The sequence below is a fragment of the Microtus oregoni genome, unplaced genomic scaffold (genome assembly GCF_018167655.1).
Source record: "Microtus oregoni isolate MIOR12 unplaced genomic scaffold, Mior012 000010F_ref0000083, whole genome shotgun sequence".
Lineage (NCBI taxonomy): Eukaryota > Metazoa > Chordata > Mammalia > Rodentia > Cricetidae > Microtus > Microtus oregoni.
In genome coordinates this window covers 52,230,712-52,246,518 of record NW_024543069.1, presented here as the reverse complement: position 1 = coordinate 52,246,518, position 15,807 = coordinate 52,230,712, and the positions used below count along the sequence as shown (strand labels likewise).

The 15,807-nt window shown below is 37.9% G+C and overlaps 1 protein-coding gene across 1 annotated transcript in view; it reads left to right on the top strand.

Annotated features, from left to right (window-relative positions):
* The window catches only part of Hltf (helicase like transcription factor), a 61,376-nt gene that overhangs the window by 18,053 nt on the left and 27,516 nt on the right, over positions 1–15,807 (top strand). The window contains exons 10-14 of the mRNA XM_041659201.1: positions 563–656; positions 6,369–6,448; positions 7,403–7,489; positions 10,876–10,973; positions 15,412–15,555. Coding sequence (XP_041515135.1) covers positions 563–656; positions 6,369–6,448; positions 7,403–7,489; positions 10,876–10,973; positions 15,412–15,555 — 503 coding nt within the window. The remainder of the gene's footprint in view (positions 1–562; positions 657–6,368; positions 6,449–7,402; positions 7,490–10,875; positions 10,974–15,411; positions 15,556–15,807) is intronic.

Sequence of the window (15,807 nt, the reverse complement as noted above, 5' to 3'; positions counted from 1 at the left end):
CTTTGAGAGTAGAATTGAGTATAATTTTTGCTTTTTTATTTGGATATAGGGGTTAGAATAGTCCATAAGCTTGTGGGAGAAAATGAGAACTCAAGAATAATTACATAAGTTAGCATTCTTAAGCTTGGTAGAATACATAAGCAAGTGGGTGGTGGGTGAGAGGTAGGAAAATTGACTTATAATAGATAATGGCATCAAATTTTCATTGAAAATTAATGAAGTGCTCTGGGAAGAAAATGAGTTTGAATTTAGGCCAACAGTGGTGTATTACAGAACCTGGGAGGACTAAACAGTGATAAGGAAGAGTGCTAATATATTTGAAAATTTAGCCTCTGGGTTGGTCACTGACTATGGAAAAAGACATATTTATTGGTTCATAAAAAAATTGAAGGTATATCCCAGTGGAAAAATACTAGTTTAGGAAAAATGCGGAAAGAGTACCAGGAGCTTGAAAGGAGTAAAGTTATTAAAGCTGAATGTTGATTATGGAAAATCTAAGCTTTTTGGAGAGATGGTGCTATTTTAAAACAGCTTGTTTACTCTGTGTGTTTCTTTGAAATAGAGCCATCTAGATGTGGCGGAGAACCCGTTATTTCACATATTCAGGAGATGAATAAGTTTCTCATATCAGAAGTGTCTAGCTTTTGCCCTAAAAGGTAAAGTGTCGGGGTTTAGCTACATGGCATGTTTGCTACACTCTTCCTCTGCATTCTTGTAAGAGAAAGAGATGAGTACTATATTTCAGTTATAGTTTACTTCAAGTACATTTCCTAATTGCAGATTACTAAATTACAGTGACAGTATAGTGTTATTTTAAAAATAAAACATAATATTACTCTATAAAAATAATTTAATTCTTAAATCATGCTGCCAATCTTTTCCTGCTTTTTATTTTAAAAGTAAAGTAATATTAATCTATACAATAAGTGGTTTATTTCTAACCATCGCTACCACTTTTCCCTTATTTCTTTTCCTTTCTCTCCTCTCTCTTCCTTTCCTCCCTTCCTCCCTTCCCTTTCTTCGTTTCTTTTTTTTTGGAGGGGGGGGTTCAAGATGGGGTTTCTCTGTAGCTTTGGAGCCTATTCTGGAACTCTCACTGTAGACCAGGCTGACCTCTAACTCACAGAGATCCACCTGCCACTGCGTTACAAGTGCTGATATTAAAGGCGTACGCCACAACTGCCTGGCCACTTGGTGATTATTATTATTTTTTTTGACCTAGATTTTCTTGTGAAACATTAAGAGTTTTCCTTTCGCTTTTGGGAATGTAGAAAGGAAGGCTTTTTGAAGGATGTGTTTGGAGTATTTAACACAGCTTTCTTTGCTTTGTTCAAAAAATTATTTGTGGAGCATTAACACAGACTAGAATCTAGGGAGAATTTGGATAAAAGATACCATTCCCGTTTGGTAATACGTTGAATCTGTTGACTTTATAAATTTCATTTACCCTCTCAACTAGGTGTAGGTCCCAGACTTTTGTTATGTAGTGTTTTCTCCCATCAGTGTACATGGATGTGATTTGTGTCTAAATCTCCACTAGTAATTTCTCAGCAGCAGTCACAAAATATGGTGTACTTGATGATTCTGTCATTAATTCCCTCATGAACTGAACTCAAAGTCATTACTTACTAGTTTTCTTTTTATTTAAATTTTTTTCATTTTATTATTTATTATTACACATAAGTGCATGGTTATTGTATGTCTGTGTGCCACATGCATACCCAGTGCTCAAAGAAGCCAGAAGAAGGCATCTAATCACTTGGAACTGAAGTTCCATACCTATATGAGCAGCCACATGTGAGGAATTGAACCTAGGTCTTCTGGAAGATGAACCAGTGCTCTTAATCTCTGAATTTAGCCTCATTTCCTTCTTATGTAAATGCCAAATCTTAAATCTAAACTAGTCATAAGCCTGTATAATATAGCACTGTTGGGTAGACTAGATCAGAAAAAAGGAAATAAATATATAACAAGGAAAATATGTACAAACAGAACCCAGAATATGTACTATATAGCCAATACAGACATGCTTACTTTTCAGAATGATAGTATTTTTAGGTATTTTGTATATAGTTACGTTTATACTATCTAGTTGGTTTTATTCTTATCCCCATTTTCCAAGTGAGGAAACAGACATAGTTCAGTGATTTGCATGAAGTCATAACAAGTTACTAATAAAATGAGAATTAGAATCTTGGTAGTCTAATTCCAAAGTCCTTTGTTCTTAAATGCTTACTATACAAAGTTTATGAAATAATCATATTTTCCCTTTGATAAGAGTTGGATTTTTCCCTCTTATTCCATTTGTAAAGACTCTATCAAGATTTTCTTTATTGGTTTATATTATACATACTGGTAGAATTCATAAAGGCATTATTTTCAATACCAGATACCTTGGCCATATTCATCCTCCATCTGCTTTTTTTTCACCTCCATCTAATCTCCTTTCTTCCAATATCTCTTTTGCTTTGATGTTATATAAATATGTGTGGAGAATTTTGAGTATATATAGCTTTATGTGTCTTTGTTCAATTTAAGTTACACAAAATGAGCGAAAACATTTACTTGCCTGAGTCTGGCTTATTCTTGGCATTTTCTTGTCATGATTCATTTTTCTTTATGGCTAACACCATATTGTTTAGATGTAACATGTCTTTCTTTATTAATTTGGCTGTTGATGGGACATCCACACTAGGTGCATTCTTTAGCTCCTGTAAATAATGCAACAGTAAGCACTAATGTGCTTGCATCTCCATAGTGTGTTAACTCAGTCTTTTGGGTATATATGCAGGAGTGGTATACCTGGACCATGCAGTAGTTCTGTTTTTAGCTTTTTTTTTTTTCTAAAATATTTTATTTATTTATTATGTATACAATATTCTGTCTGTGTGTATGTCTGCAGGCCAGAAGAGGGCACCAGACCTCATTACAGATGGTTGTGAGCCACCATGTGGTTGCTGGGAATTGAACTCAGGACCTTTGGAAGAACAGGCAATGCTCTTAACCACTGAGCCATCTCTCCAGCCCCTGTTTTTAGCTTTTTGATGACCCATTATGTCTTCAAAAATGGCTACACTAGTTTACAGTCTCAGAACAACACACAGGCTCTCATTTTCCTTGCATCCCCATCGGCATTTATTTGTTTTGTTTTTCCTATCTTTTTTTAAAAAATCCTTATTCTTGAGAATTTCATACATGCCCCCTTTTTATTCCTTGTGGGAATTGAATTCCCTCCTCAATCTGTCCTTCCTCCTCTTCTTCTTCTTTTCCTCCTCCCCTCCCCCTTCTTCCTCCTCTTCTTGATAAACAACTAAGTCTGGTTAGTACTGCCCATAGGTTCATTGGTATGGGACCATCTATAGGAGGAAGAAAGACCTAACAGTAGCCACAATCTTAAAAAAGAATGACTCCCTTTCTTCTAGCAATTATCAGCTTCTAGTAGCTCCTCTGAAAGGGGAGGGGCCTGGAGAAAATATCAACCTATGTCAGGGTTTTGACTGTCCTTATTGTATGCCTGTAACCATAGTTGCAATGAGTTCATGAATTTGATAGCGGTGTCATGTCCTCTCCATCTACCAGCTCATTGTTTTTACCTCCTCTTTCCCAACATTTCGTGAACTTTATTGGAGAATAGGGGATGACAGAAGTCCTCAATCAGGGACATTGGAGCTAATCCTTAGTCTCTTATTTTTATCACTTTGATCAATTGTAAATGTCTGCATTGACTTCAATCCACTGCAAAAAGAAGCTTCCCTCACTGAGATTAAGAGCACCCCAAGACTATAGATGTAAACAGATAGTTAAAAGGTAATTTGACAATATGCCATTTAGCAAAACAACATTAATAGGTTCTACCTTAGGGCCTTTGAACTTCCCAGCCAGAGTCTTTTGATCAAGATTATATTCCCTCTCCAGATCTACCAGTATCCACTAATTCAGCAGGGAGGAATAGGGCTCCTTGAACTCCTCCCCCATGATGACTGACTATTGAGAGGACTAGTGCAGACCCATTGAATCTCTACCTATCTCTCTAAAGCATTTGTATATGTTCACTTGCAGACTATCTGTAGTCAGTTACTGCATGCAGATGCAGACTGTCTTAGAGTGCTCACTGTGTCTATACAGGTGACTTTCTCTATGTGGTCACATACCTAAGTATAGGTACAGAATGTTTCTGAGCCAACACTTGTATAAGTGTAGGTAACCATCCTATCTCTACACTGTTAAATGTTTTCTTTGCTGTTTGGATTGGTGTTTTCTGGTGATAGGAGAAGCTTTGTGATATTAAGCTTCCTATGTTGGTTGATCTTTGTTTTGTTTGCCTTGTATCCAGAGGTTGTGCTTTGTGAGCATTGTAACTTAGAAATATCTGTCAGTCTGTAGACACTAGAAAGGGATGTCAGCAGGGTTTCCAGTGGCACCTGCCCTAGTTAACTTTTTTTTTTCCATTCAAAACTTTACACTTCCTCCTCTCCTCCCATTCCCCTCCCACTCCCTCACTCACCCTCCTCCCTCTACCTCCCTCCTTAAGAGAGGGCAGGGAATCCTGCCCTGTGGGAAGTCCACCCCCCCCACCCCTCCACCCCCACCCCCCATCCAGGCCTAGGAAGCTTTGCATCCAAATAGACTAGGGTCCAAAAAAAGCCAGTACCTGCAGTAGAAACAAGTCCCTGTGCCTTTATCAATGGCTTCTCAGTCAGCCCCCATTGTCAGCCACATTCAGAGAGTCCGGTTTGATCACATACTCATTCAGTCCTGGTCCAGCTTAATTTGGTGAGCTCCCATTAGAACAGGTACACTGTCTCAGTGGGTGGACCAACCCCTCTCGGTCCAGACTTCCTTGCTCATCTTCTCCTTCCTTCTGCTCTTCAACTGGACCTTGGGGGCTCACTCCGTTGCTCTGATGAGGGACTTTGTCTCTATCTCCATCCTTTGCCGGACAAAGATTCTATGGTGATATTCGAGATAATCATCAGTGTGATAGTGGGGCAAGGCCAGTTCAGGCACCCTCTACTCTGATGCCCAAGGACCTAGTTGGGGACATCCCCGTGGACACCTGGGATTCCCTCTAGAACCACATGTCCTACTCTTAAAGAACTAGTGAATCTTAGTGTAGTCCATTGTTCAGACCCTATTTCTACTACTTAAGAACACTGTGCTCTTAGTTGGAGTCCCAACCCCCACTGAGTGATTCTTTCCTGGCTGGGTGGCCAGGGAGGAACAAGCGATTCTTCCCCCAACAAAGTGTTTTGCACTTCAGGACTCAGAATAGTCCCATGACCCTTGTCCTGGGCCATACAGAATGGAACTTTGCATCTATTTCCGCCAAGTTTCTAGCAAAGCAAAGGTCTTTTTTATGACTAGACTGATACCTCTGCTCCAGCCAAATACTGAATATGAATATGCGCTCCCAAATTATTGTCTGGTTGAACTGTAAATCTTCTCAGTGATGTGACTGCTATCAGTGTACTTTCTGTAAAGGCTTATTTTTTGTTTTGTCTTTCGATTCTGCCTATCTCTGGTGATTTGTACAGATGTTATACAAATTGGCTGTACATATGTCTGCCCTCCTTCCTTTCTTTTTCTTTGCTACATTATCTTGTACTGAGAGTAGGACTGTCTGAAGGTCTGTTTGTCCTAAGCTGGGGTCCTCATCCTGTCCAGTTGTTCCCAGTCCTCTTTGGAGAACAGAGAATGCCCCAATTGGGTCTTGAGTATTTTAGAATCAACTGTGGACATTCCTGTTCTGTTTACTCCTTATTTCTTTGCTGCTGAAGCCAGTGTTTTCCTGTCATCACTCCTCTCACAGGAAAAGTGCCTCTAGCAGTCCTTGCTTTACTTCCTTGTAAATTTAACAGTCTGCATGTGGCTGTCATCTGCCGTCTCTTTTTCTTTTCTTTTTTTTTTAAATATATATTTATTTATTATGTATACAGTGTTCTGCCTGCATGTGTGCCTATACACCAGAAGAGGGCACCAGTTCTCATTACAGATGGTTGTGAGCCACCATGTGGTTGCTGGGAATTGAACTCAGGACCTCTGGAAGAGCAGTCAGTGCTCTTAACCACTGAGCCATCTCTCCAGCCCCTGCCGTCTCTTTTTGGTTCTAATGTTCCATCAGTGTTTTAGTTGAACTACTGAATACTGAATTCTATGTGAATGACTTTTCAAATGTAATCTTAGTGGTACTAGATTTTACAAATGCATAAGAGGAAAAAAAACTTTTTAGCATATTTGACTTTTACTTGGCAAATCAGGGACTTTTTTGAAAGAATTTTTAAACAGTGAATTGGAGTTAAACAGCTTCTGTATTGAATGTGTTAAACATACTGCTTTACTACATTTTATTTTGTATCTTTCAATTTCAGAAGAAAAATTTCTGTTGAGTATACTGAAAGCAGTGATTCAGAGAAAATTGAAACTAGTGAGCTGGCACAGAAAATGAAAGGTAATACGACTTGGTTTGACTCTGTCATATATTCTGATCGCCTAGTGTGTCCAGCTTTATTTATTTGTTTATTTATTTATATTTTAGATAAGCTGAAAAATGTACAGTCAGATACTAAAAGTTGAGTAAAAAGTAAGTGTATATTACATCACAGTGTTTACATAATCTGTGTGTGAAGATTTTAAAATGAAGCAATCATTAATTGACATCTTCTTAGTTTGAAAGGTTTTTATCAATAGTATAAAATTTGGCTGCTTTTGAGCTCTTCCCTGCATTTGAACTTCTCATGAATTTATCATGTGTTAATGAATTAAGTGATTTAAATTCAACGAATAATTTCAACTTAAAAATCTAGTGCTGAATATTTAATCCAACTTGAAACAAAACAGTCATTTTCTTCTACTTATAATATCTTGCATAAAACATTGTATTTTTACACAGGTTTGTTCAAGCATGTACACACACAAATGCACACACACACACACACACACACATACACACAAGTAATGAACAGGTTTGGAGTTCCTTCTTGGCAACATTCACATTAAGCACATATAAAAGAATGTTTCCTTCATTTTTATGACATTCTTTATTTTCAAGTCCTATTGTCTTTCTGGTTAGCTGAGAAATACATTTGGAAAACAGCGTATCACCATTGGACTGATGTGAGATTTGGCTGCTTCATACTTATACAGCTTTCTTTCCTGAGAGTTGAATCTGTTTGCATTTATCTGTTCCTACTTTCTCATCTTTTAAGAGAAGTCACTGCTGGGGTGTAATTACATCATATCTTTGAGCTATAGTCCTACGCTTAGTGTCATAAATGGCATTGTTATTTACCAAATACTATTTTTATTTAATAATATAATCTTCCAAGTTGTAGAATATTGAAGGTGCTTGAGGAGGCAGAGTAAAGAATTTTATGATTCTGTGATTTTTTTTTCTTCTTATCAGGATCATCTAAAGTTAAAGAAGATACAACATTTGCTCATGCACTTACTTCATCTGCCCCTGTAACAAAGAAGAAAATGTTGAAAAAGGGTCAGTAATCTAGTTTTCCACTCCCCCCACCCTGTTTTGTTCTAGTAAAGGAGCAGAGTCATTTATGATTGATTTAAAGCTTAACTTGGATGAATTTAAAGACCTAAATTTAGTATGATTATGATTTGCTTTTCATTTAAAAATGTCAATGAGCTTTATTATAATTTTATTATTCATAGAAAAACAACATTGCTTTATGAATATGATGGAAAAAGATAGAATTAAGGATAGATGTCTGAGAGAATTGTATCTCTGTGCCTTGGTTTCCATATACAGCACAAAATCTTATTTCTATGGCTTATTAAGCAGTCATGGGAATGCAACAAATAAAAGATTTTTGATGTTAAATGATACAAGAAGATAAAACAGTATGATGAAGTAAGAGCAGACTTGCATGTGGTCTGTATAAAAATTGTATATTTTACCCAGAGAGGCTAGGTCACAAGAAGGGCCTAAGGGTGGACACTTGGATTTCCCAGGGAAGGGGAAATGGAGGAGATCTGGTTCAACTAGGGGATAGGTGGGCATAGGAATTTGAGGGATTGAGTTGGGAGGTGGGCAAAGAGAAGAGTTTTGAGAACGATGACTGGAAATGGAGGCTTTATGGAGTCCAGTAGAAGCTTGATGCAAAAGAAACTTCCATGAGTCTACAAGAATGGCCCCAGTTAAGACTCCTGGCAGCAGTGGGTGCATAGCCTGAATGGGCCATCACCTGTGACAACCCAGGTTGTCATCACAGAGCCTTCATCCAGTGGCTGAGTGGGGCCGATTTATAGACATGAGTCAAACATTGGGCAGAATTTGGGAGTTCTGCTGAGGAGAGGGAGGAGGGATTATATGAGTTAGGGGGGAATCAGGGACATCAGAAACCCCCAAAAACAGCTAGTCTGGCTGATGGGAATTCACAGAATCTGAACAAACAACTAGGGGCCTGCATGGGACCAACACAGGCCCTCTGCATATATTTGACAGTTTTTAGCTTGGTTTGTTTGTCTGTTGGACGCCTGGCAATGGGAGCAGGGCTGTTGGTGCTTTTGGCTGGCTCTTGGGAACCTATTCTTCATGCTGAATTGCCTTGCCCAACCCGAATACATGAGCAGGTGCTTGTTCTTAGGGCAGCTTGATATGCCATGTTCTGCTGATGCTCAGGGGAGGCCTACTCCTTTCTGAGAGAATATGGAGGAGGGGTAGATCAAGGTGGGGGAACGTGACAGAAAGTAAGTGGGGGGAAGGGAGTGGGAGGAGAGGGAGGGGCGGTATGGTCTGGATGTAAAATAAATTAATTAATAAAAAAGGTATGTTTTGAACCTGTATGGCTTAGGGGTTAAGAATACATACTACTATTTTAGAGGGCCCAGATTCAGTTCCTAACACAAATGCTTTTAACCCCAACTCCATGGGATATAGCTACTTCTTTCTGACCTCTTCAGGCATACACACACACACACACACACTTAAACACATCATATGCACACATATAATGAAACTTAAATATAGAAAAAATTAATTAGGGAGAGAAAAATCCATCCTGAATGTAGGTAATTCCATTCCATGGGAAGGTTCTGGACTTAGTAAGGAGAAAGTGAGCTGCACATTTATTTTTCTGTACGTCCTGACTTTGGATGTTGCCGCCTCTATAATGAGCAATATATTCTCAGTTTTAAGGCCAAATAATTTCTTTATTTGCTTTTGTAAGGTATTTTGTCACAAAACTAAGAAAAAATTGGTACTGAGGAATGGTGTTATTGCTATGCTAACCCTGACTGATTTGTAAGCATTTAGCACTGGTTTATAGAATCAATGTGGGAGGTTTTGAAGCTACAGGCTATAGACATTCTTTAGACAAGAGACTAATGGGCCATTTTGGTGGGAATTTGGAAGATCAGAATTCTGAGAGACGTGAGAATAGTAGGGAATTGGCCCATCAGCTTTCAAAGGACTCTCTTGTGAACTGGGCTAGCGGCTTTTTGTGTTTTATTCTGGCAAAGAACCTGACTTCATTCCGTCTGTGACTTAACCGTTTGGATGTGGCAAAGCATTGATTGACTGATTATTTGGCACAGTAATTTTAAGAAAGGATAACATTTAGGCTGTGCAATGGTTACTGCTCACTGCTCTTACACAGGTTGACAGAGAAAACTGCAAGAGGGGCAAAAGGTAAGAAAAACGTGCAGCTTGGCAAGGAAGAAGTAAGAATTTATAGTTGAGGACAGCAGAGATAATGGGGAGAGGGACTATAATTGTTACAGAGATTAACAGCATTGAAGAAGAGTTTTGCAGCTGTACTGGGATACGAGAAGTACACAGAGGGCAAGACCTTACCCATTGAAGGCTTCAGTTTGTAACAGGGCAGGTGAATTTAAAAGGAGAGCGCCAAGACACAATGCCACTGAAGGTGTTCTCTGCTCCACAGCTGCCACCCAGAGTAGTGTTTGCTCAGGGTCAGCCTTAAAAGTACACAGAAGTGGTTACAGCTTTGATCCAAGGGATCAAGCTGCATTTTGAGCTGACTATGTAACTTGGAAGTGTTGTCCATATGATGCATAAGGAAAGGTTCGTGGAGGCATGGCAAGGTTTCAAAAGCTGCTGAGGCTGGAAAGTGTGTGGAAGGGCCAGACATCTGAGGGAGGTGTGGGAGGCCTGTGTGGCTTTGGGTAGAGTGGAAGTCCAAGATGTTGGAGATACTACAACCTTAGGATGTTGGAGAGAAAAGCTACAGGGGCTCACAGTTAAGAAATTTGCCTGAGTTTCATAAGAACCTTTGAACTATTGAACAGTCCTGGGGCTATCAAAAAGTCTGTGAGACATTTTAGAAATGAAATTAAATGAATTTTGAGATGAGCATGAGGGTTCAGGTGCCAGAGTGCAATGTTATGACTTAAAGTGATTTGCTTGTATGTCAAGTTGACAGAAGATGGAATTGTGATAGTTAATCTTTGTCAGTTTGCTTGGGGTTAGAATCACCATAGAAATACCCCTGGTTGTGTCTATGAAGGTGTTTCTGGGAAAGTTTAACTGAAGAGGGACAACTGCTCCAATTGTCCTGTTACAGTCCTCTGATTTTTCCTGATAAATAATTACTACTTAATTATTGGCTGGCTATCTATCTATCTATCTATCTATCTATCTATCTATCTATCATCTATCTATTGTGACAGGGTTTCTCTGTGTAGCTTTGGATGCCCTGGAACTCCCTCTGTAGACCCAGACTGCCCCCAAATCATAGAGATCTGTCTTTCACCCCCCCTTCACCCCATGCCTATTTTCTCTTTTTCAATTCTTCTGGATTTCTGTCTTCGTAGATGGTGATTGTTAGGACTGTATTTAGATGAATACCTCAGTATTTAAGAAAACAGGTAAAGTCTACCAACTCCTTGTTCTTTTAGGAGCATCTGTAATGGAGGGGTTAAAGAAATGTGACACTGGAGAGAGGTCAAGAGCAACACTGATCATCTGTCCACTTTCTGTGCTGAGCAATTGGATTGTAAGTCTAATGCCTGTCTGCTTAAAGTGGGATATCATATTTGTCCGTAAGAAAGGATTGTTAGGAATACATATGACCTTCATTTCACTTTCTGTCTGTTCAGTGAATTATGTTTGCTGAACTGAGTGCTTTGTCTTTGAAGGCTTGTATGATTAACTTACTAATTGTATGATTAACTTACTAATTGCTAATGTAGACTTTGATTTGCACTTCTGTTCCTTCCATTCTTGTTCCAAGAGGGACATGTTTATAATTTGATACTCTTATCATATTTAAAAGTTGAATTTGGAAATTGTGAGAATTACACTAATAGTAACCTGTAATATAAAACAGTGCATAGCATCACATGTGTTCCTGTCTGCTTGCTTTGGTTTGAATTTCTTTTCATAGATTTTTCTCACTTAATCCTCACCATTTTCAGTTTCCAGGTGACCAAATTGAGAGGTTAAATAACTTGACTAAGACCATCCAGTCAAGTACACCAGAGAGCTCAGTGTGGAAAACATTCTGACCCCAGAGTTTCTTGTTTTAAGGCTAAAAAGCCCAGAAAGGCATGTTTTTTCTCCCTGCAGATTGTTTTCTTTTTTAAGAACTTTTCATTGGAATAGGATCTCTGTATGTTACTCGTAAGAAGCATTCTGTTTTATGTCCTTGCTTCATTTTATAATGAAATAGGATTATTTTGGAAGCATGTGAACGTAAATTTCACTGAGTGTGAGCTTTCATTCTTGCTTTCTTCCAGGTCTCTGTCTCCTGTTCTGTCCTAGCTCAGGAAGAGGAAGTCCTGCTCTTCAGGAGACAATTGCTTTCATTTGCCTTATTCCATTTCCCCACTTGGTTTCTCTGTTCTTTTCCACCATCTCTTGGTTATTCACTCTAGGTTTTTCATGAAAAATATTCAGGTCTTCATTTGATATACTTCCTTTTGATTGTGTCTCACCTCGAAATTATTGCATTCCTTCCCTGTTATAGATAAGCTCTTGGAGGTTGATGTCTTCTTTATGCTCTTACTGCATTGGCTTCTGCTTCCAGTTGTCAGAATTGCATTGGGATATCCCAGGTGACTCATCATACCTACTCTCTTCTTTTTGATATTATATTTCTCTTTTCTTCTTAATATATATATTTTTTCTTGATTACTTCTTAGGCATTGACTTAATACATTTCTTCTTCACATTATGTTCTGTTCCCCTCTACAGCATGACATCATTTTGTTTTGGTTTATTTATTTTAAAATAAATTATTCCTTCTCTTGACTTTTGATGTGGGATTCCCCTCTGTATGTTGTGAATACCATTGGTTAATAAAAAAACTGGCTTGGCCTGGTAGGGTAGAGTAGAGGTAGGTGGGGATAGCTAAATTGCATGCTGGGAGAAAGAAGGTGTAGTTGGAGAAGCTATGGAGCCACCTCTAGAGACAGATATGCTGAAACTTTACCAGTAGGCCACGAGCCTCATGGTAAAATATAAAGTAATGGAGATGGGTTAATTCTAGATGTAAGAGCTAGCTAGCAATACACTTAAGTAATTGATCAAACAGTGATTTAATTAATACAGTTCTTGTGTGATTATTTTTGGAGTCTGAGCAGCTGGGAAACAAACAACTTTTGTATCATTTTTCTCTTGAGGCATATGGGTTGTGGTATTTTTTCCCCCTCTCTATTTTTGTTCCAGTAAAGCTATGGTCTTTTTTTAGATGTGTGGTTTGCCTTGGCAAGAGCTATAAGTGCATGCTTAAATGGCAGGTTCAAGGTGAAACTTAGAAATACTGATAGAGACTCATAGTTCCTAAAGGTTTGGTATCTACAGTTGTATTTTTAAAATGGTCAGCTAAGGGGCATAGATCTGTGGTAGACTGCTTGCCCAGCATGGCCAGTACCACATGCAAAACAAGATGAAAATAGATTACTAGATAAATATAAAATTGTAATCATATTTCATATTTAAAAAACCTGGCAGATAAAACCATTCAAAAATTTAAAGCAATAATGGACATTTATTATTATATATTATAATAATCATAGAGAACAGTGTTTGTCAACTTTCCTAATGCTGTGACTCTTTAATCTAGTTCCTCATGTTGTGGTGACCTTCAATCACAAAATTATTTTTGCTGATACTTTATAACTGTAATTTTGATATTGTTATGAATCATAATATATTTTCCAATGGTCTTAAGTGACCGCTGAGAAAGGGACATTCAATTCCCGAAGGGGTCATAACCCCCAAATTGAGAGCTTTTTTTCATTCTGAGTTTTATTCTTTTCACAAATATATATTGTTCCCTTTCATTGCCACCCATTTTTTTTCAGATTTTTTAATTAAAAATTCATTCTCAAATTGAATCTCTTCTCTACCAGGTTACAAAAAATATTCTCTGTGTTTTTATCTTTATTTTAGATTCTCTCTAAGTTTTAATATTTTGACTTTTCTATTTTATGTGTATTTCTTTAGTTTATTTAATCTGTTGTTGAGTCTCATTTGCTATGGAAACTCCCTTTGGGGAAACCTTTGACCCCCATTGTTGTATGTTCTTGAGCTCCGATTTTCCCCCTCATGCTGGAGAGTACTTTGCACTTTTTGAAATGTCACCTGGAGTCACTGTGTATAGAAAGTATTGTGAATTTCAGGTGAGCACTTCACCCCATTTCCTTCTTGAGCTCTGCTATTCTTTGTCTTCTGGGTCTCTTCCTTTGTTCTTCTGACTTTCTGACTGCCATTGCTTGGCTTCTGACTCATATACAGTTAGTTGTTCTTAGGAGCTCTAGACTTCTGAGGCAAAGCTGGTTTACATAGCGATCCTAAAAGGAAAAAATAATTATAAAAAAACTTAACGAGATTCTTACTTACTCAGGAAGACCCAGGAATTACCAGAGTGCAGTCATCTCTGCTTTACTCTTTCTCCACTGGAGTACTATAACCTTAACTTAGAAAAAGCGTAGTGTGGTTCTTTATTGTTGGCAGGCTCAGTCCCCAAGCACTTTCTTTTTCTTATTGTACACGTTCTCTTTAAAGATACTTAAAGACATCTTCCTAGGTACATTTGTTATCTAACTGTAACTTTAAAATACATGTACACATCTCTTACTTGCACCTGTACGCCAATGTTTATGTTCTGTGCTATACTATATGTCGTCTATAGTAGTGGTTTTCAACCTGTGGATTGAGACCCCTTTGGCAAACCTGTCTCCAAAAATATTTATACTATGATTTATAACAGCATCAAAATTACAGTTATGAAGTAGCAACAAAAGTAATTTTATGATTGGGGGTCATCATAGCACGAGGGACTATGTTAAAGGGCCACAGCATTAGTAAGGCTAAGAACCACTGGTCTATAGTGACCAAATATCACAAATAATTTTCTTTCTCACTTCTTTTCTCTTTGAGTAAATTTTTCTATACTTTTATCACTCAGTTCTTCCAAGGCAGTCATCTGAAGTATAAGGACAACACTATCTTCTCTCTTCCTCATGGCCCATACTTAAGTCCTATGTCCTAAGCTTCTTTCCTGTTAACTTCTTTCTCTCATACATGTCCTTTTCATTATTTTCAAGCTTTTGCTATTCTGGTCTTAGAGCCTCAATTCTCACCCTTAAGAATTTGCTAGCTTTATCTCCATAGCATCTTCTTGCTAGTCCTGTCTTGTCTTTTCCTTCCCTCCCTCCCTGCCCGCTTCCTTGCTTCCTTCCTTTCTTTCTTTTCTTGCTCAAAATCATCTAAGTCTGTTGTTTACAAAGAAAGTTGTTGGACTTTTAACTTAAGATTAAAGACATGCTAGATATACCTTTCATCCAAGTGTTTGAGAGACAGAGGCAGGAAGATGATGAGTTTGAGACTAGCCTGGGCTACATAGTAATGAAATGGCTATTATAAACAGACTATATAAACATTGGTAGGAAAGGCTAATTTGTGTAACATGTTTTATATGTTTATCAGTTTTACGATTTGACACAATATGATACTTATTAATGTAGTTATCATTACACTTTAATTTTATATTGTAGAAAGACTGATTTACGATATTCCTGCTGGCACAGCTCTTTGATATACATGCTTGTTGTCTGAGGTTTCTGTCCTGCCTGGTTCCCGCAGTTGTTAAGTCCCAAAGAAATCACACAGAAGTCTACATTAGTTATAAATTGATTGGCCTAGTAGCTCATGCTTCTTATTAACTATTATAACTTATATTAGCCCATTATTCTTGTCTATGTTAACCATGGGGCTTGATACCTTTTTCGGTGAGGCAGTCACGTCTTGCTTGCTCTGTGTCTGTATCATGCCTCACCTCTAGTTCCTGCCTGGTTGCCCCACCTATACTACCTGCCTGGCTACTGGCCAATCAGCGTTTATTAAAAATAATAAGTGACAGGATAAAAGGCCATGCTAAACTTGATACTCATCTGCTTCTTACTAAAATATCTGTAATTTTCTTTTAGGACCAATTTGGACAACATATAAAATCAGAAGTGCACTTGAATTTTTATGTTTATTATGGTCCTGACCGTATTAGAGATCCCAACTTGCTTTCAAAACAGGATATTGTTTTGACTACTTATAATATTTTAACTCATGATTATGGAGTAAGTATGCAAATAAGTAAAGCTTTAAAAATATTTATTATGTTTTAAAAATTGTGTGTGTCTGTGTGATAGTGAATGTTGGTGACTTTAGAGACCCCTGTAGCTGGCATTACAGATATTTCTGAGTTACCCGATGTGGATGTTAGGAACAGAACTGGGGCCTTCTGCAGGAGCAGCAAATGCTTCTAACCACTAGCTTTACACTTACTTGAGATACTAATTTGGAAATGTACGTCATTTAGAACATTTTAG